This window comes from Theobroma umbraticum, unplaced genomic scaffold, assembly GCF_002168275.2.
Source record: "Theobroma umbraticum cultivar Fairchild unplaced genomic scaffold, ASM216827v3 scaffold_30.0, whole genome shotgun sequence".
Taxonomy (NCBI): Eukaryota; Viridiplantae; Streptophyta; class Magnoliopsida; order Malvales; family Malvaceae; genus Theobroma; species Theobroma umbraticum.
The window spans coordinates 2,623,475-2,643,291 of record NW_018397254.1 but is presented as its reverse complement, the minus strand read 5'-3'; the positions used below and the strand labels follow the sequence as shown (position 1 = coordinate 2,643,291).

The 19,817-nt window shown below is 37.5% G+C and overlaps 3 protein-coding genes across 7 annotated transcripts; 2 read left to right on the top strand and 1 right to left on the bottom strand.

Moving 5' to 3' along the window:
* Positions 1–1,548: 1,548 nt before the first annotated feature.
* Positions 1,549–5,539, top strand: LOC110418217 (Leucine-rich repeat protein kinase family protein). Of its 2 annotated transcripts, XM_021430892.1 has the most exons (3): positions 1,549–2,505; positions 2,604–3,710; positions 3,800–5,539. In XM_021430892.1, the coding sequence occupies exons 1-3, from the start codon at positions 2,495–2,497 to the stop codon at positions 5,277–5,279; spliced, it is 2,598 nt and encodes an 865-aa protein (XP_021286567.1). In that variant the 5' UTR covers positions 1,549–2,494; the 3' UTR covers positions 5,280–5,539. The 2 variants fall into 2 exon arrangements, with proteins under 2 accessions (XP_021286567.1, XP_021286559.1); XM_021430884.1 differs by having other exon boundaries at positions 1,549–3,710.
* Positions 5,540–6,417: 878 nt separating this feature from the next.
* LOC110411677 (putative aminotransferase ACS10) lies at positions 6,418–9,499 on the bottom strand. The gene is made up of 4 exons (XM_021421940.2): positions 9,066–9,499; positions 8,841–8,972; positions 7,415–7,575; positions 6,418–7,326 (listed from the first exon to the last, which is right to left on the bottom strand). The coding sequence occupies exons 2-4, from the start codon at positions 8,853–8,855 to the stop codon at positions 6,471–6,473; spliced, it is 1,032 nt and encodes a 343-aa protein (XP_021277615.2). The 5' UTR covers positions 8,856–8,972; positions 9,066–9,499; the 3' UTR covers positions 6,418–6,470.
* Positions 9,500–14,255: 4,756 nt separating this feature from the next.
* Positions 14,256–19,780, top strand: LOC110427252 (Cell cycle regulated microtubule associated protein). 4 transcript variants are annotated; one of them, XM_021442742.2, is made up of 19 exons: positions 14,275–14,367; positions 14,484–14,855; positions 15,181–15,339; positions 15,672–15,758; positions 16,027–16,177; positions 16,657–16,765; positions 17,216–17,266; positions 17,363–17,460; positions 17,552–17,627; positions 17,718–17,780; positions 17,923–18,006; positions 18,118–18,176; positions 18,369–18,447; positions 18,536–18,601; positions 18,698–18,760; positions 18,927–19,004; positions 19,097–19,141; positions 19,294–19,397; positions 19,495–19,777. In XM_021442742.2, exons 2-19 carry the CDS (start codon positions 14,672–14,674, stop codon positions 19,511–19,513), a joined length of 1,575 nt encoding a protein of 524 aa, XP_021298417.1. In that variant the 5' UTR covers positions 14,275–14,367; positions 14,484–14,671; the 3' UTR covers positions 19,514–19,777. The 4 variants fall into 4 exon arrangements, 3 of the variants coding, with proteins under 3 accessions (XP_089638579.1, XP_021298409.1, XP_021298417.1); XR_002446247.2 differs by having other exon boundaries at positions 14,256–14,855; positions 19,107–19,141; positions 19,495–19,528; XM_089782453.1 differs by having other exon boundaries at positions 14,256–14,855; positions 15,681–15,758; positions 19,495–19,780.
* The last annotated feature ends 37 nt before the right edge of the window (positions 19,781–19,817 follow it).

Here is a 19,817-nt window from a genome sequence, read left to right as displayed (position 1 = left end):
ATACAGGGATTGAGAAAAAGGCTGTTTGTCTGTTACAGCACTCATGAAATCGGCAGTCGGTCATTCTATCAGCTCGTTTGAGGCTTTGGGTTGGTGTTAAATTAAACTATTAATGTCTAGTTGGTGGGGTTGTGTACAGAAACTAAGAATTTGCATTCAAAGAAGCCTTTGTGTTAAAGCATCCTCTTTAAACATCAAAGGTAATAAATCCCCGTTGAAAGCATTAATAACATTTTAAGTTTTTAAACTTGTTCCTAAGTTACTGTCTTTGTTCCAGAAAGATAGATACCAAATTATCAATTCTAGATCAGATGTGCACTAGTAACAAAACAGTACATGCTTTGCTCTTATTAGATTATAAAAAGAAATTGAAAATGAACATTAACGAAAGATTTGATAGATTTATGTATTATAAATGATATTTAAATATTTAATTTATTAATTAATGTATTATCTTTCAACTTAAAAAGGAAAGCTTAGATTCCTGGTGCCTAATCCAATATATATATATATATATATATATATATATACTACAAGTAGGATTGAGATTGAAAGATTATGATTTTTGGGCTGATTCTTAGAAGGTTTTGAAAGACAAAATGATTCTAGAAAAGAGGAAAGAGGGGGTGGGGGTGGGGGTGAGGAATTGACATCTCTGCCTACACACAACTACCATGGCAATGAATGAGTGAATGAAGGAGAATGACAAGAGCATAGTGCCGGGCTGCTGGCATTCCATTAAGGCATAATAAAGTGTCTCTATGCAAGTTATGGTTAAAGCGTTGAATGACGTTGATATGGCCACATGGGCATGAAAAAGATGTATCAAAAGGCTGTGATGCACCATTGTGGGGGACCCTGCCAAAAGAAAAATGCCATATGTCATAAGGCAAGGCTAAAACAAAGGCAATAAGGCACCAAGTTTTTCACTTTTTTATTTCTCTAAAAATTCTGATGGACCCTTTCAGTTTCAGAATGTTGCTAAGGTCCATTCTAGTAAGTCCTTAAGATACGTTAAGCTAATCAGCCCTATGAATTCAGATCAACGGTTAATAAATAGTGTTGAGAGACTTCAGTTTCTAGCTTCTCTTTCTGTACTTTTCTTGACCTTTGATTCTTCTCATCTTCTAACCAATGCCTTTGTACTCAGTCAAATGCAACAGGACAAAAGCCTCAAGGTTATTAAACTATAAAAACCCATTAACGTTAAACTGTTAAAAATTAAGGAAAACAAAAGGAATTTTGCAGAAGCCCAGGGAGACACATGGCAAGATCTGAGAAGGGTTGCTGAAGCTTTCAGGGGTGGAACATGCAGACAGGAGAAGATTCCCATTGTCCAGCTGGAAATACAGTGTAAACACATTTAATTTTTCCTTCTATAATGTCTGCTTAATAAAGAAAAAAAAAGAAATGGAAATGGAAATAAATATGACACCCCATCTAACTAAATTTAATAGAAAAGAAATCAAAACGAGTGTCCTCTGAAGGTCTCAATCAGAACGGATACAAAGAAACTTCAATGCAATAAAAGGGCGAGAAAAGCACAACTCAGTCAACAAAAAACCAAAAATAAATCCAAAGAGCCAAACCCAAAACACCAACCATTTCTCCTACTTTTAGACTTCCCCCTCTTCTTTCTTTCTTTCTTTCTGTTGCTTCTCTTTTGGGTTTACTCGAATTTTTTTTTTTGCTTTAATGAATATATTTTATTCTTCTGTTATCTCTGTGCCAATAATTTGGTGGTGATGAAAAGTATTGGTAGCATGGGTTGGTAAGAGAGAATAAATGCTTGCAGTTCACGGACAAAGCCAAGGCCCTACCCTTACATGGTGGTGAGTGAGCCAAGACTACAGTGGGGGTTTTTAAGTTCTCTTCTTGTTCTTTGTATCAGAGTTTAACGCTTAAAACAAAAGAAAAATGGGAGGGGAGAGAAGAGAGAGATAGTTGTAATGAAAAGAGCAGAGCCTCGAGGTAGAAAGAAATGCACATGCACGTGGTTCAGCTTCTGTTGGTGGCAACCGTATAGATATAAATATTTGCATATCGTTATTAAATTAGCTCACCTGTTTTCCTTTCTAGCAAAGACACCTTCTCCATATTTGTTCTCACTTGTCTCCATTTTCATTGCATTTTTCTCCCATGCTTTGCTGCTTGCCCTTTTTCAACTCTCTTTCTTTTGTCTAGACCTGGAAGAGTATTTTAGCTCAAACCCAGAAAGAAGAAAAAGGTAAGATCTTTGGCTCTGACTTCCGAGTCTTTGGTTCATTGAGGAGAGAGTGTGTTAAAAGGGGGTAGCTTTGTTGTTTTTTATGAGCAAATGTATGTAAAATTTGAGAGCTTGTTGAGTGTTTGTGAGAGAAAGGAAGTGACAGATGTTGCTGTTCGGCCATGATCGTGATGTTTTGTCTTTGGTACTCAAGATTTTTACAAGTGCAAACAACGAGCTTTGCAATTGGAAGAAGAGGAGCAGATCTTCTTTGAATCTGATTCAATAATGCCAAACGGGTAGACTCAATTTTCTGTGTTTCGAGCATGAGAAGGATCCATCAATTTATTGTTTCCCATGCTTTGCTCTTCCTGATTCTTGCTTCTTTTGGAATCAGAATCCTCACCATTTCTCTAGCAGCAACTGAAAAGGAAATCTTGCTGCAATTTAAAGGGAACATCACTGTTGATCCTTACAAAAGCTTGACTTCCTGGGTCTCAAGTGGTAACCCTTGTGTAGATTTCAGTGGTGTGTTCTGTAATCCAGAGGGATTTGTGGACAAGATTGTTTTGTGGAACACTAGCCTCAGTGGACAACTGCCAGCTGCCTTGTCAGGTTTAAGCTCTCTCAGAGTCTTGACATTGTTTGGCAACAGGTTTTCAGGTAATATCCCGCAAGAATATTCGCTGTTACAAACATTATGGAAGATCAATGTGAGTTCAAATGCATTATCTGGTTCCATACCAGATTTCATTGGTGATTTACCTAACATTAGATTTCTTGATTTTTCTAACAATGGTTATACTGGAGAGATTCCATTTGCTTTGTTTAAGAATTGTTACAAAACAAAGTATGTTTCTTTTTCCCATAACAGTCTTTCGGGTTCCATTCCGGAGTCCATTGTGAATTGTAGTAAGCTTGAAGGGTTTGATTTCTCGTTCAATAATCTTACTGGTGAATTACCTTCTCGAATTTGCGAAATCTCAGTATTGAAGTATGTATCTGTTGGTAGCAATGCATTAAGTGGTACTGTGCTCGAAGAGATGTCAAAATGCCAAAGCTTGCTGTATTTGGATCTTAGCAGAAATTTGTTCACAGGGTTGGCTCCACTAGGGGTTCTTGAATTTAAGAATACTTCTTATTTCAATGTCTCACATAACGGGTTTTTTGGTGAGATTCCTGAGATTGGAACCTGTAGTCAGTCAATGGAATTTATTGATGCTTCATGGAATAGTCTGGAGGGGGAGATCCCAACAAGCATTTCAAACTGTAAAAGCCTGAAAGTTTTAGACTTGGGGTTCAACAGGCTTAATGGGACCATACCAGTTAATATTGGGGATTTGGGAAGGATTTTGGCAATTAGTTTGGCTAATAATTCACTAAGTGGGACAATCCCCACTGGATTTGGGAGCATTGAGTTGCTACAGGTCTTGGATTTGCACAATCTCAACCTTTCCGGTGGAATTCCTGATGAGATAAGCAATTGCAGGTTTCTTCGTGAACTGTGAGTCTAAACACTATCTTGATTTATTATAGATTTGCATCACCATTGCTTTGAATTAATTCTAAGAAACTTCAATTGTGTTGCTGCAGGGACGTTTCTGGAAATACTCTAGAGGGACAAATTCCTTATACCCTTTACAACATGTCAAACCTGGAAATCCTTGACTTGCATCACAACCAGCTTAATGGAAGTATCCCCCCTAGTCTGGGGAACTTGTCGAAAATCCAATTTCTTGATCTCTCACAGAATTCACTTTCTGGGTCAATCCCCCCTTCACTTGGGAATTTGAATATGTTAACACATTTTAATCTTTCCTACAACAATCTCTCTGGTATCATTCCTAATGTTCAAACCATCCAGTCCTTTGGTGCATCAGCATTTTCTAACAATCCTGGGCTCTGTGGCTCGCCCTTGACATCCTGTTCAGGAAGTGGCACGCCTTCCACATCTGGTAAAACCAAGGTCCTTAGTGTTTCTGCAATTGTTGCAATTGTTGCTGCGGCTGTGATCCTTACAGGGGTTTGTGTGGTAACCATCATGAACATCAGGGCACGCAACAGTAAAAAGGAGGAAGTGACAATGGTTGTTGAGAGCACACCGCCTGGTTCATCAGATTCAAATCTTATAATTGGGAAGTTGGTCCTCTTTAGCAAAAGTTTGCCTTCTAAATATGAAGATTGGGAAGCTGGCACCAAAGCTTTGCTTGACAAGGAGTGTCTAATAGGTGGTGGGTCGATTGGAACAGTCTACAAAACTAGCTTTGAAGGTGGCATCTCCATTGCAGTGAAGAAGCTTGAGACTCTAGGTAGAATTAGAAACCAAGATGAATTTGAGCAAGAAATTGGACGCCTAGGTAACCTCCATCATCCCAATTTGGTTGCTTTTCAAGGTTACTACTGGTCCTCAACAATGCAGTTGGTTCTGTCTGAATTCATTCCAGGTGGAAATCTCTATGATAACCTTCATGGACTAAATTACCCAGGTACTAGTACAGGTGTTGGTAATACTGAACTAAATTGGTCTAGAAGGTTTCATATTGCCCTTGGTACTGCAAGAGCACTTTCCTATCTTCACCATGATTGTAGACCTCCAATTCTCCATCTCAACATCAAATCGACTAACATACTCTTAGATGAGAAGTACGAGGCCAAATTATCTGATTATGGATTGGGAAAACTGCTTCCGATTTTGGATAACTATGGTTTAACTAAATTCCATAACGCAGTTGGATATGTTGCACCAGAGTTGGCTCAAAGTTTGAGACTTAGTGAGAAATGTGATGTGTACAGCTTTGGAGTAATTCTTTTAGAACTGGTAACTGGGAGGAAACCAGTTGAGAGTCCAACACTAAATGAGGTGGTGATTTTGTGTGAATATGTTAGAGGATTGTTGGAGAGGGGCTCTGCTTCAGATTGCTTTGATAGAAGATTGCGTGGTTTTGCAGAAAATGAATTAATACAGGTTATGAAGCTGGGGTTGATCTGTACATCAGAGGTTCCTTCAAGAAGACCCAGCATGGCTGAGGTTGTTCAAGTTCTGGAGTCCATCAGAAATGGTATGGGATCATAGTGATAAAAGTTGCAATGGGTTTGCTGGACCATGTAGAGAGTCAAGATATATTGTTGGAGCAAAGTTCGAAGAAATGGTAGTCTAGCTGGAAGGGGATGTGATTAATTGTTCAAAGGAAGCAGAGTTGCTGATTAGGGTAAAAAAGAATAGACCAGAAAAACAAAAAGATCATTCTTTTGTATTCATTTTGCGATTACCGTCATTGATTTGTTCCTATATTTGTAATTTTGTGCAATAAAAAGTATTCATTTTCTTGTATCCATCTGCTCACTTATTTGGACCGGGCGAGTAAGTTCAAGAAATTCAAACAATTGCTGACCAAACCTCCAGCAAACCTTCCCATTTAGGTTAAACAGCAATGGCAGCAGGAGCATGCAGACAAGTTTCTTTTACCAATACTGTAAAGCCTCTTAAAGCATTGTTCATTCAACAATACTGCAAATTTTGCTTAAAGCCACTGAATTGATACAACATGTCGATATAAAGTTCTCAGAACTCTTTAAAAGTGCCGTTCTTTATTGAGTTTCCCAAGCCTTTGAAGTCTTGGCATGGTCTCCATACTCATTTGTTGGAAGACAATGTTGCTTGAGCCTTGATGTGGTAACTTTTTTCATTTGTTTTTGGTTCTTTTGATATTAGGGCGGATGGACCTTCAAAATTTTCCCTTTTTAGGGTGTCGTTAACTGCAATTTGCATTTCGAGATTTGCGTCTCTGTCAACTTTACTGTTCTTCAGATTTTAGTCCTTAATTTGTGACAATGGCATGTATTTTTGACCGACTCGTTCAAAATTTACTTGAAAAACTTTAAATCCCTGCCCTCTCTCTCTGTCTCTGTCTCTTATCAATGATACAGACACACACTGATGCACCAAATTCAACAGACACCTTTTCTTTTCAGTTTCACAAGATCCAGTATCTTTATGTTAATCAAGCTTCAGATCCAATTGCTCAACATGAGACAGTCAGATTTCCACGCTTTTTGTGCGTACAGGTCCCTAAAACAGTTTAACCCTATGCAATAGCTTGTGATTTGCACCGATCCTTGTACATGAAAATCAAGGTCTTAATGGCATTGATTGGTCCTTGAACCAAGTCAGGGACTACTACTGTCTGCTTTAGTGTCAACTGAAAAGAGCTTTCAATTAAAAAATCTCGGGTTGTCTAAAACCATGGAGAAAACAAACAACATTTCAACTATTCAATTTACAGGTTTCAGAAACTTTCTGAATCCGTTCCATAACCACAGGGATATCTTTCTCTGTCAATGCGGCAAAACAGAAGCGGAACCATCCAGGTTCAATACAATGACAACAAGACCCTGGAGTTACATTGACCTTGGCTATATTCAACAACTTATCCCAAAGCTCAAGTTCCCCTTTCTCACTATAAGAGCTGATTAACCCGCTCATATCAGCCCAACAATAGAAACCCCCACTACTCTTTATGCACTCTATGCCCAATTTTTTCAACCCTGACACGAACTGAACATACATTCTTCGAAGCCTCTCCCTATTACTGGTAATAAATGTTTGAACGAATTTTATATCGGATAGCATAGAGATGAGCAGACGCTGGGTTGGAGCTGAAATGGATGAGAACCTCGTCAACTTTTTTGCGGCAGCCAGAACCTCCTCATTGAAAGAGTAAATAACACCAACCCTAAAGCCTGGAAGAGAAAGATCTTTTGACAAACCGTATACTATATGGACTCTTTTCCGGTCAACATCTTCCAGGTCAACAATTTCTGTCATGCTCACAAATTCTTCATTTCCATGAGTACATCCAGCCAATATTTCATTAGAGACAATATGGATGTTCTTCTCTCTCGCAAAGTCTAAAAGGTTATAAAGTGTTTCCCGACTTAGAAGATTGCCAACAGGATTTGATGGGTTTGATATTATGATCCCATGCACTTTCAGCCCACGTTTCTTTGCCTGGTTGAACGCTATATCCAGAGCAGTTATACTCAAATTGAAGTTGTCAGCACTTCGGCAAGGAACATGTATCATCTCCACCCCAGTTCTCCATTTTACATCCCAGTCAAAACTGCATATTTTGTTCAAAACCTCAGTTCCCTCACAGGATAGCTGGTTACCAGAACAAAAAACTGTCAAAATGATGGAAAAAAGTTTACCCAGGGTAATATGGCGTTGGAACAAGAAATGCATTTCCAGCATCTGCTAAGCAGAAGCTAAGAATCTCAATTGCAGGGGTTGCACCAGCAGTCAGCACTATCTGTGAAGGATTAAAGGAAACAGCTTTCTCCATGACTTGAGCCATGAATCCTGCCACAGCCTGCAAAGTAACCACATGTCGAGTCACTAATGTTTCAAGTAGAGACAGTTAAGTCACAAAAGCAGAACATTTCCCAAAGGAAAGAATCATTAGATGAGAAGAAGCTTCCAGGGTGGTGGTGGGCTGCGATCGACTCTTAAGACTAATGACCCAAGATACCTACATCAGACATCTTAATTCTTGAAGTTATGCATGAGTTTAAGTTAAAAATTTTATAAATAATTTATGAACTTAAAGGTATTTTTCCATATATCATCTAAAAATTAAAATACACGCACACAACTAGTGCACAAGTTAAGAAGACTTGTCAAATTAATTGTTAATATCTGTTTCCCTTCTCTTTTTTCTTCCTTTTCTTTCCTCCAACAAAAAGGTCACTTAGAATCACTGGTATAAATGCGTTTAAGTAAAGTTAGTGGCAAGAAGAATCTTAACTTTCATTTCAAAACCTTCCTGCAGAACAAGTTATCAAAGTATGTAATATAAGAAAAACACTAAGAGGTGAATTAAACTGGAAATTACAAGAGGATTCCAGTGCATGTACATGCCCCAATGAATGGTTCTTGTAGCTACCAATGATATATATCCACTGAATAAGAGCTCATGAAGTTTGATTTATTGTTTTGTTTTATTTTATTCCCCTTTAATTGAACATGTAACTCTTAACCAGAAGGAAATAATTTCGATTTATTATTTTCTCTTAATGAATCTTTTTGATCACTTATATCCCCTTCTTTAAGAATCTAGCTTGGCTTGCTCTGTGTGTCTACCACCTGGCACCTGCAATCTTCTCAGCACCTCCAATATAACATCCATGTATTTGGTCTTTGTGACCTGACTCTCACTTGATTCTTCAGAATACAAACATTATACTCTATTAGAGATCTTTTCTAGGCACTCATACACAGCAAAGATTTGTATCCTCCTTAAGGAGGCCCAAACATTTAAAATAAAAGATCACACTAAATTTTTGGTGGCCACCATTATTATAAGAGATCATGAACCACTACCATAAGCCATAGCCATACAGAACCAGTCCCTAGAGCACAGAGTAACCTTATTATTGCTCAATCAATCTGAATCTCAAACAGTTAGATTCTAATATGACATCATAAAGTCACCTAAAGTGAAAACTTTTACTTTTCCTCACTTGCATATCAAATATACCATTTTGAACACAACTTCAAATGATAAAACAGACATAACAAGAGAATTGGCTCAATAAACTCATAATGATAGTATTAATATAAATACAAAACAATTACCACTTTGAACTCCATCAATCCATCAAAAGGCTGGTAAGTTGCAATCCCGCTAATGCTCAGCTCCTTTCCATTTCCCAAGATCGCTTCCCTCGCATTCTCTGCTAGCCAATTCTTAACCAAATCTAACGACAACTAAAAGAATAAAGAAAAAAAAGCAATAAAAAACCAAACAATAAAGCATATTAACAATTAAAAAAAAAACAAACTAAAACTACAAAGACTCACCTTGTTTTCCGCTAAACCCAGCTGGATGACCCCATTCGGATTACCCAATTCATCATACGGGTCCTCCTTGGCCCGCCTCAAGCCCGCATAATAAGGAGAATCGGCACCCTTCACAATCCCACAAACTCGACCTGACAGTGAAACGGGTCCACTCGGACTTCTTGCGATAGCAAAGCCCGAGACAGATTACGTATCAACCCAGGAAGCTCCGTCAACTGCCCCGACGACGGCGACCGTGTTGTCTGGTTTTGACCCGGGGAATTCGATTCGTTCTGGTCATCCTGGTCATTACGGCGTCGCTTCAAATAGAATGGAGAAAGTAAAAGAGAGCGCAAGGAATTATGAGCCTAAAATTAAGCCTCCTTTCCTTGACAAACACCTTGTAGAGAACTATCACTCTCATGGCCGCTCCCCCTCCCCCTCTGGCTTGTCCTTTTCGGTTCGGGGCTCCGAGTCCGGGAAAATCGGGTTTGCGTCATTGCAGTGAACTCATGGCCACTAAAACTCAAAATGAAGATGAAAAATGGAATGAAAATAGGGTTTTTCTGGTTTTCTGATTAATGTTCAACGGATGAATAAAAATAATAGCTTTGTGTCTCTTTCCTTCTTTTTTTTTCTTGTTTCTGAGTTTTGAGGTTTTTTTTTTTTTTTTTTGGGGGGGAATTATGGGAATACAGACTCTTTCTGAGCCGTCCCTTGCTTGAAGTGGGGTGATTTTTAGGTTTTTGGATTTAGCAGTTGAGAATGGAGATTTTTAGGAGGGAAAAGCTGTGAGCTTACTGAAATGACCTTGCTCTTTGTTTGTCCATTATGATTTTGTCAGTTGCACCTTTTGTTTTTCGTTCAGTAATTTTCAGGTGATGGGTGACAACTTTTGGTGTCGTTTTAGGTGGGAATTTTGTGCAAATTATTTGAATTTCAGTGTGCTGCCAAAATAAGAAAACAGTTTACTACTAGGATTTTCTTCATCCCCTCACTTTCTTTTCCAGATCAAATTATTTGCTTGTTTTTTATTTGTTAATGGTAGCTTTTTTTTTTTGACTAAACTGAGCATAAGACAAGTTCAAGGCATTCATTTGCCTTTTTGACTCTTTGATGGGAGTTTTATGTAAAAAGAGAGATCCAATGCAAATTTGCTACAGCTAGTACAAGCTCAAGGTCATATTATGCCTTGCGCATGTTTTGGAGTATTCTAAAAACCCTTTTTAAACTTGTTTTGGATCTACCATTGCTTGGAAATAGATTAAAGTTATTGCATTTAATCTGATCTCCGCTATGATAGTCATATGATGAGGCAGACAAAAAGATCTTGATGTAATCAAAGCTATGTACTAACCTTACTCCAATGGTGAAGCCAAAAGATGGTATGATTGATCTTTTATTTTTTCCGATGATACGCAAAAGTATCATTTGATTATGATAAGTGGGTGAGAAAAATTTTACCATAATTTTATGGTATACTTCATATAAATGTATAAATATATTAGTAATTTCGGTTTCTCTTGAAAGGAAAAAAAATGATCTAATTTCGGTTTTATAGTAGCTTCAATCATGTTAAACTTATGATAATTTATGCCAAATAAAATCATTGTTCCAATCTGACCTTAAGTAGAAACCCCTTGGAATCTCTATAAAAACAAGGGACCAAGAGATAGAATCTACCCACAATTTGCCCTCAGAGTCCTCCTTGCGCTCGAAGACAAAACCCCAATTTGTCCCTTCCTTTGTCCACCACAGAACCACTTAACCAAGGCAAGTCACTAGATATCCCGAAGAAATCATATGCAACACAGAAACCTTGTTGCATTTTTGTGGACTTTCACTTCCTTAACTTTTCTCTCGTAGCAACCTTTGTGACCACTCGTCCAAGATCAAAAGTTTTCCTATAAAACTTCTGAAGTCACTTTTCCAAGCCTTTTTTCAGGACCATTGTCTACTTCGAAACAGGTATGTTTATTTAAGCCACACACTTGATTCACCTAATCTCAAATTCTTGATTTTGGGGTCAATGTATTGTGTGTGTTTTTGCTTTTCTGAATACTAAATAATACATTTTGAAGCTATAAATAGATCAAGGAAAGAGACCGATTTGTAATTCTTACTTGTTTCTATCCTTAAACTTTGACATGATGAGTAATTAATGACCAAGTTAAACTTGTAGTTGTCTGTGTGATGTGCATACTCACATTGATTAGGGGTTTTTTTCTTAAAGAATCAAAGGAAAAAAAAATGAAAACAGTGTTTTAAGATAACTTATAGATTCATTCAACTAGTTGGGATTAGGGTTACCTGAAAGAAAAGAATTGTTTTAAAAGAGAATTACTGGTATAGTTTGAGTCTTGCGTCGTTCAAGAATCAAGCTATATTTATTTTTGATAGTCTAAATCTAGGCTACAAGATTCAGGAAACCTTAAGTATTCTGAGTTCAAGCAGGTTTTTGAGGCTCGCACGTAATAAAGTTAGTTGAACAATAAAGCTAAATGGTCAAGTTTGTTAACTGGGGAAACAAACCCATAGAAAAATATACTTCCGGGAAACCAAAGAAATATCAGGAAAGGTATTTTATCATGAAAGTACTCCCGATCATGATACATACACGAAATCTTGCGGGTGTTTTCTGCTTTTGTTACCCATTTATGAAACAAACTGTATCCAATATTGGCCACTCAATTACCCCAGCAGGTTGTGAAGGGAAGTAAACTAGTTGGATTAGCATTGATTAGGAATTTCTTATTCGAATTTAGGCGCCTAGCAAATATTTAATGTGCCAGGGAGTATTCCTAATCAGCCTAACTGGAAGGTGTGAGAGGTTATTGTTCAAACCTAACTATTTTTTATTGTGGGGAAGGAAAATGTTGGCTCTGGACTGATTAAAATGGGGTAAGCTCTCTTTTAGTGAATACTGAATCTGCTATTCCTAGGGTAGTTTATTGTTATCATTTACTGAAAGTCAGAGTCACAATTTTATAAAACAATGACAGCAAAAACCTTAAAAAAATTGAATAAACCTTGTTTTGAGGATTGGGCAGAAAGCCGAAGATGAGCAAAATTGGGATGGGGATGCATGAGGCTCGGATGGAGAGTTGATTGCGTGCTTATAACATAGAGCAAGAGCCATCACGTTAGAATGGGTCAGAATCTTTGACAACTTGGGGGTGCTGTGTGTTCCTAGAGTGAATGGACCGGGAATTGGCTTTACATGTGCATTAGTCCAGCACCCGATTTATAGTAGCTGTCTGCTCTGGTTTTTGTCACCGTCTGAGCCCGCAAGCCTCCCTCTGCATCTCCCTTTACCGAAGAAGGAGAATGTATCAATAAATTCAAATGTATTTGAGGTGGACATCCATGTATGTTTGAATGCACACATATTACATAACATACAATGATATTTACATCAAAATAAATGTGGATTGGCTGAAAAAACAAAACGTAAGTGTCAGAATCTATTATCAGACTATAATTTTAAATTATATATTCTCAAGTTAAAGTTGCTTTCCTCTTTTCCGAAATTGTTAAGCCCATGAGCTTGGCAGGTGTGCAAAAAAGAAGCAAAGCCCAACATCTCATTGCTAAAATGGCAATGGATGCGAGAGCGGTTGTGACTTGGGCCATTTTGGCTCAAGGTTGCTGTTAAAAGGCAGACCAAAATACACAGCATTGTGCTCTGTTATTGGCTTAATGCTTAACTTTGATCAAATGATTATCCTCTCAATTCAAACACAAACGTACAAGTGGTTCCTTAAGTTGGACTAAGGTCAAATGATAATGAAGGAACAACAACATTACCGGGTTCAACATAAGGTTGGGGAAATATACAAAGGAATCCCATGTAAACCCTGTGACTGCATTGAATGTACCAGCTGAAGTCAAGGAACAACATTTAATAAGTTATGGGACGTATGCTTCTGAAAAAAAAATAAAGCGAAAGCTCTGAAATAATTCAACTAACCAGAAATTATAACGTTCAAAAGCCAAATACTATAAACAAGCAAATGTCATTATCTACGACCTAAAGATCTAAAATTTCCTTCAAAAAAGGGTCCACGTGATAAAATCAAAGTCGTTGTCGTCAAACACTCAATTTTATTTTGTTTTCTTAGCCTTCCTCATCCTTTTTACTCCTTCAAGTGATATATATATATATATATATGGAGAGGAAGGCATAGATTTCATAATCCTTCACACAAGGAGACAAAAAGAAATACGCAATTGATTGCACTGAATAAAGAGTAAAAACCATATGCTATTTTTTGGATAGGCATTGACAGTTCCACATGCCCCCCTACTCCTCTCCTTTCCCTTTCATTATTTTGAAATATTTGATACGACGGAGTATCCGATGCTCCAATAGTATTATCATCTCTAATTATTTGGTCCAATGCCTCATGCCGTCCCTTTAGAGCTCTCTCCGTAAGCATTGTCGCTTATGTAAGTAATGATTTCATATTTTGTTATGCTATAAATAACTTTGCGGTTAAGTATTGTCACTGTTTTGAATTTAGTTTGGACAATGTAATTAATGATAATTAGCCAATGTTATTAAAGCTTAGAAAATTTGGAGAATTGTCGTTCATCTTAATTTGAACTCATATTTTCCCTTGAGCTCAACCACCGTTCAAACACAAAATTGAATCAATTTTGTGTACAAGTGTAAACAGATTATTTGATGCGATGTCTTAGCTGTATTTACTATTCAACTCAAGATTTTAACAATCAAATCAAAAGGATTTTCCATTGGAATCGAGGCCATCAAACCTTTTCAGCTTACCGGAAAACAAAAGAAATGCTGACTAATCTGGTTCGTACATATATCTCTAAATGCCCTTTTTACCCTTCTTCCTCTTTTCTCCAGATTTGAATTCGTATCGGGAGGGGCCACTCTTTCCACACTTTCCCCAACTGACAAACGAATAAAAACCGTTTGGGGCAATCTCGCAATTACAATCAAATCCCGTGGCAAATACAACCGCCGCCGAAATTGCAGAGGTTCCGTCGACATGATCTCGCCACCCGAAACCCTGTGCTCGAAGCCCGATATCACTGCTCCTCGCTACAAGGACAGATCAAATTCTTAAAAAATTTCAAACCCAATTGACTCTTTTACCCTCTAGGCATATCGCCCAGCAGAGGACTTCCGCCCTTAATATTTCCATAAAAGAGGAGGGATTGTATCGTCAATAAATTTTGGAGACTGGCCTTAATAATTTTTTTGTTTTACTAATAATTTTCAGGAGCCCATAAATTCAAATTTCGGATCGTTACAAAACCTCAGCGCTATAAAACAAAAACAAATAAACCCCAGGTCCAGAGTCCAGCTTCGGTGGCTTGTACCTTACGCTATGGATGTTGTCCTTTGTTCTTCGTTTATATTTTTTCCGCTTTCTTGAAATAAAATTTATTTTGCTTTGAATGCTACAGTGAAGCTGATCATCGCCGTTGTCAACTCAACCTCGCGGTTCCAGGATTTCTAGGGTCTAAAGCGAAAATCAGTTTCAGATTGCCGGTGCAAATGACGGCGGCGTTTAGTTCTGTTCGGTTCAGGTGAAGTTAGAGCGGCATTTTAGAGAGAGAGAAAGAGAGGGAGTGAGTTTTAGAACGAGAGATAGATGGAAGAGGAGATGGAGATGGAGATGGAGATAGAGATAGAGCCAGTGTTCGAGGTTAGAGAGGTCGATCTTGAATACGAGTTCGATGCGGCTCGGTTCTTTGATTTCACGCGCGAGGAGTCGCCTGCGGAGGCCAGAGAAGCTGAACTCTGGTTTGAGTCGGCGCCGAGTTATCCTCCCTCTCGTCAGTTTCTCTGTATCCTAATAATGTTTGCTTCAAGCAAGAATTGTTTTACCATTAATATTTTTTTTGGTTTATTATCTTTTCTTCTTGTTTGATGGAAGAAAAATAAGCCGCAAAGGTGGTTTTACTTTCTTTCTTAAGAGTTATATATCAATGACTGCCTATTCTTTTTTTTCCTTTGTTTCAAAATTTTGGAGACCTTATTGTAAAAAAAAAAAAAAGAAAGTTCCTTTTATTTTCTGTCTTTTAAAAATCCTTTTGTCCCTCTAATCTTTCTGGGGAAATATATTTCTATCTATTAACCCTTTTTTTCTTTTGGTTGTAGCTTTTGTGGCGAAGTTAGTTTTAAGGGACGAGAGTCTCCTGGAAAATGTGAGTACGTCTCCAAAATGTAAAGAAGTGGAAGACACTAGTACATTACTTGAAAATGATTCCGGTAATGTTATGGCGTTGGAATTTTCAGCTATGGGTCCCAATAACAGAGGTACAGTTAGCCTTGTTGAGCACCTTATTTGTGGTGCTTTTATTTCATTAAACTTTCTCTCTATGTAATTTTTAAGGCTAAATGCAGTAATTTAGCTAATGTTAAAGAGCCGTGGAGCTTGCTTCTGAAATTGAGACAGAATCTTTGAGACAAACCTGTGCTTCTGCAGGCAATTATACGAAGATTGGGCTTTAGTGTGGTCTGTTTTAGAGTTGTTGGTTAAACCTTTGATTAAAAGGATGGATGGATCACCCAAAAGAGTGAATAAGAAAAAGAAGATAAATTCTTTGGGAAGTCTAAAAATTGTGCTGGACTGATATTATTGTTTTTAGGCATTGAAGGAACTAACAAAGGGATTTTCACCGATATTCAGAAAGTTTTACAGAAGGCTTTGAATCAACCATTTCAATTAACTGCAGGTGAAGCTTTTTTATTACTTTTTTCTCCCTTTAGTAACGTATAGCTTTCTTATTGTTATAATTTTCCTTCTTTCAAGTATGTTCTAGATAACCACAAACATTGGTTGAAGCATGCGTACTTTCCAGATAGTAACCACCTAGTTGCTTGAACTTAATAATCTCTATATAGTAATTTGTCATCTGTTATAGCTTTAACATGTCTCTAATCATTAATTTCAATGTTTCTTCCTATGTGTTTGCTCAGAATTTTTTTCTTTCACTCCCTCAGGCTTTACAACATACAATTACACGTCCAGTGATAAATTAAAAGATAAATCTAAGAGCGTGAAATCCGTGATTCCGCGGAGCTCAACTCTTATGAAACCTACTGCCAGTCAGTTGGCGAAACAAAATCGGCCCCCTCAAGTGGCTGCATCTAGGTAATTCTTAGAAACACTCTATCAGTTTCTTTTTATTGTAATTTCACAATCTAGTGTTCTCATAGATACAAAGAAAATCTTAGTCTTTGAAATGGCTGCTTTCAGTTTCACATGTCTTTAAGTTTCTTGCTCAAAGTAATGTAAAAGCATCCTAGTTTAGATAAGAGATGCTAAACTAAAATGTCTCAATACTTGATGTTTTCATCAAAGCCACACATATCAATCAAGGTCCACTATACCAGGCTGATACATACTCTATTACTAATTGTAATGGCTCCGGTTCAAGCACCATTAGTCCAACAACTTTTTGAGCTTAAATCATGTGGCCTCTACAGCTTAAGTTCAAGTTGTTAGTAGTGAATAACTTAAATCCTTATATAGGTTTTAACATTTGCATTCACACTCAATGTGGGAAGGCATATCAGAATTAATACAGTTTTTCTATTGAGTTTTCTAATACTTCATTTCTTTAAATGTAGATTCGAGAAGCAACAGCTGCTTAACAGTGACAGAAGCCTAGGTAATTCTTCTGTGGTTGAAAGTCAAGCTGCCAAGAGGCAGAAGCTAGAGGGAGGTCTCTCGCGAAAGGTACATGAGTTTGTAAAATTTCCCGTACTCCCACTATGCTGGGCTCATATGTATTGAACATGTTCGTTTTTTCAAGTACAATCTGAAAGTGGATGTTAGGTTTTTCAAGTACAATCTGAAAGTGGTTTTTATGTTGATGAAAGAACCTTTTCTTTTAAATGTTCACAAGCTGGCAACTAATAACTACATGGGTAAACACAAAGTGCTCCAATGGGTTGTCTTTTCTTATATTTTTTTTGAAAAGAAGTGTCTTTTCTTATATGAACCTGTTAAAGCTTAGAGTAGGGACATACTAGAGGTTGAATATACCAGCTCACCTTTTTGGCATCTGTCTTCACTCTTCCATCTCCACTTTAGACTTAAGATTTAAGTCTATTACTACAATGGTTGAGTTGCATTATTTATCAAATAAGCTTCTGGTTTGGGCTCAACATTTGTTCTGCATGGCAGGTTGCTGATGTGAAGCAGCAAACTAATTTGATTCATAAGGCACCTAAAAAGGTACACCCTTGAAGTATGTTTAGATTTTTGAAGTGCGTTTGGATCTTAACCTGTCTTGAGTCGTTAACTTGCTGCCTTTTCTTTGTGGTGATGCAGGAGGGAACTGTAGATAGAAACTCCATCCATACCAGGCTGAAGCTTACCATTCCAAAGGAACCTGAGCTTGAAACAGCGCACAGGGCTCAAAGAATACGGTTAGTTTCTGGTCACTAATTCTTTACACGTAGAGGTGTAGAGTAAAAGTATTGTTAACAAGCTGTTGGTGGAATGATGTCTTCATTTCAGGCCTAAGAACAGTACAGAACAAGAGCATGTTACATCTGTCACACATAGATTCAAAGCACGCCCATTGAATAGAAAAGTTGGTACTTATGATGTGACAAAAGAGACTTTCTCTAAAGTTGATTTTGTTGTGCTTCCCACCTCTCAAGTATATGTTTATCATTTGTAGATTCTCGAGGCCCCTTCATTGCCCCTTCCAAAGAAGAGCATTCCAAAGTTGCCACAGTTTCAAGTAAGTCATGGACTGTAGTTTCTTGCTTGTTCATGGACTAAAAGCATTTTGTGGAAGCATCATAACAAGCAATGATTTTAGCAAAATTGAGGACTCTTGCATTCCATATGTAAGGTCTGATTGCTGTTTCATTGCTCCTCAGGAATTTCGCCTGAAGACATCGGAAAGGGCTGTGCAACTCTCATCAGCTGTACCATCCTCATGCCAGAGCAATGATGCTGACAAGGTTAGCTGTTGGTTTTATTGAATAATTAGCATTAGAATATTTTTTTGTATCATCTTTGAGCTTTGTCATCAGTCCACTTTGTTACTTATTGTAAAATTGATGTTGATGCAGGGGTCTGAGAAATCTGGTATAATTTCTGCTACCGGCAATGGAACTGGAGAACCCAGAAGGTAAATATTTTGTATGTTAAATATCTAGAAAATGTAGTTTTGAGCAGAATATATACTATATATGCATCTATGCAAGCATGCATTTATTCTTGTGCTACTTCTTTTGTGTGGAACCCTTTTTCTTTGTTAATATGAAATTTGAATTAAATCTGAGAAAAGGAATGACTTTGGAATTGTCCCTACTTCGCTTAGAGCAAGTGCCATGGTTGCCACTGGGCAGGATGTGTGTGACATAAAGTACAACTTCAAAGCTCGTCCTTTGAATAAGAAGGTAAGCAAATAACAAATAACATGCACATATCATTTGCCGAAAATCTTGTGGTAGATATCAACCATTCCTAATGAGTATCTGTATGCAGATTTTTTCCCATAAGGGGGATATTGGTGTTTTCCGAAATATCAAGAGGGAAACCACAGTGCCAATGGTAAGAGTATGGAAGATCTGAGTCTCTTTATTTTAAATTGATTGTTGGCCTGAATTCTTTGAGATGAGATGATATTGTGCTTTGTCTACCAAACAGGAGTTTAATTTCCATGCGGAGAAGAGGGTTCAGCAAACTCCACCTGTAGAACTTTTTAGTAAGGTAAACCTTAATAAGTATGTTCCAATTCTGCTGTAATCCATATTCCACCTTTCCTATTTCCAATTAACATTATATGGCGTCTAATAATGCAATTGCAGTGTTTGATCTTTTTTAGGTCTTACTGTTTGCATGGCATATTTTTGTTAATACTCTATTTTTATGCCAGCTGTCTCTGACATCTGAACTACAACCAAGCAATGGATCTCAGATCAAGTTGCCTCGTCCTACCTTTACATCGACCCAGGTTCTCCTAGTTTTTTAACTTTATTATATCAGATACTTTTGAATTTTGAATTTTTTTAGTATGTTCTTGATGTAATTGTTCTTTGGTATAAGGGCTCAAAAGAAAATAGATGGACTTCTTTCCAACCAGAACATGAGGTAAGCTTCAGAATTAAGTTTGATTAGCATCTTCTGGCTCCTTGTTCCTTCTCTCCCCCTTTCTCTTTTGCTGGGTCATGTTACCAATTCTTTGAAATTCTAATGTAGGCTTTAATTCTTCCTATGAAGTAATGCTTTCCATTATGTTGTAGATGAGGCATTTGACAAAGGAGAAACCTCATCTGTTTGGCGGAAAGAACATTCAGTGTGGGAACGATGGTTGCATCACTGAGGTTGGTAATCAATTAAGCACGAGGTATGTCAGCAAAGAGGATTGTTAATGCGATATCGTTTTCACTTTTCTTTCTTAATTGTAATTTTTCGAGAAGAATAACCTTACATGGAACTATCAGGAGCTTGGGCATTCGCTGAAAGTGAAAGCAGCAGTCCCAGATGGTTTACCTCGTGGCAATCCAACTCAAGATTCTGCTGTTGTTCTGGAATTTTGACGGATCAACACTCAACAATTGCACAAATTTCATCAACAAACGTAGGTTTTTGCTGTATATGGAATCTGTGGATATCCACTTTACTAAGAATCAATGTTTACCTCCAAAGAAACTGACATGTTAAATGAACTTCGTGCTCCCATACTTTTGGGTAACAAGTCCATAATACAATAAAAATGTTACACATGTTGTATAGCCGATCAAGCCCTCGTACCCTTTCCTTAAGA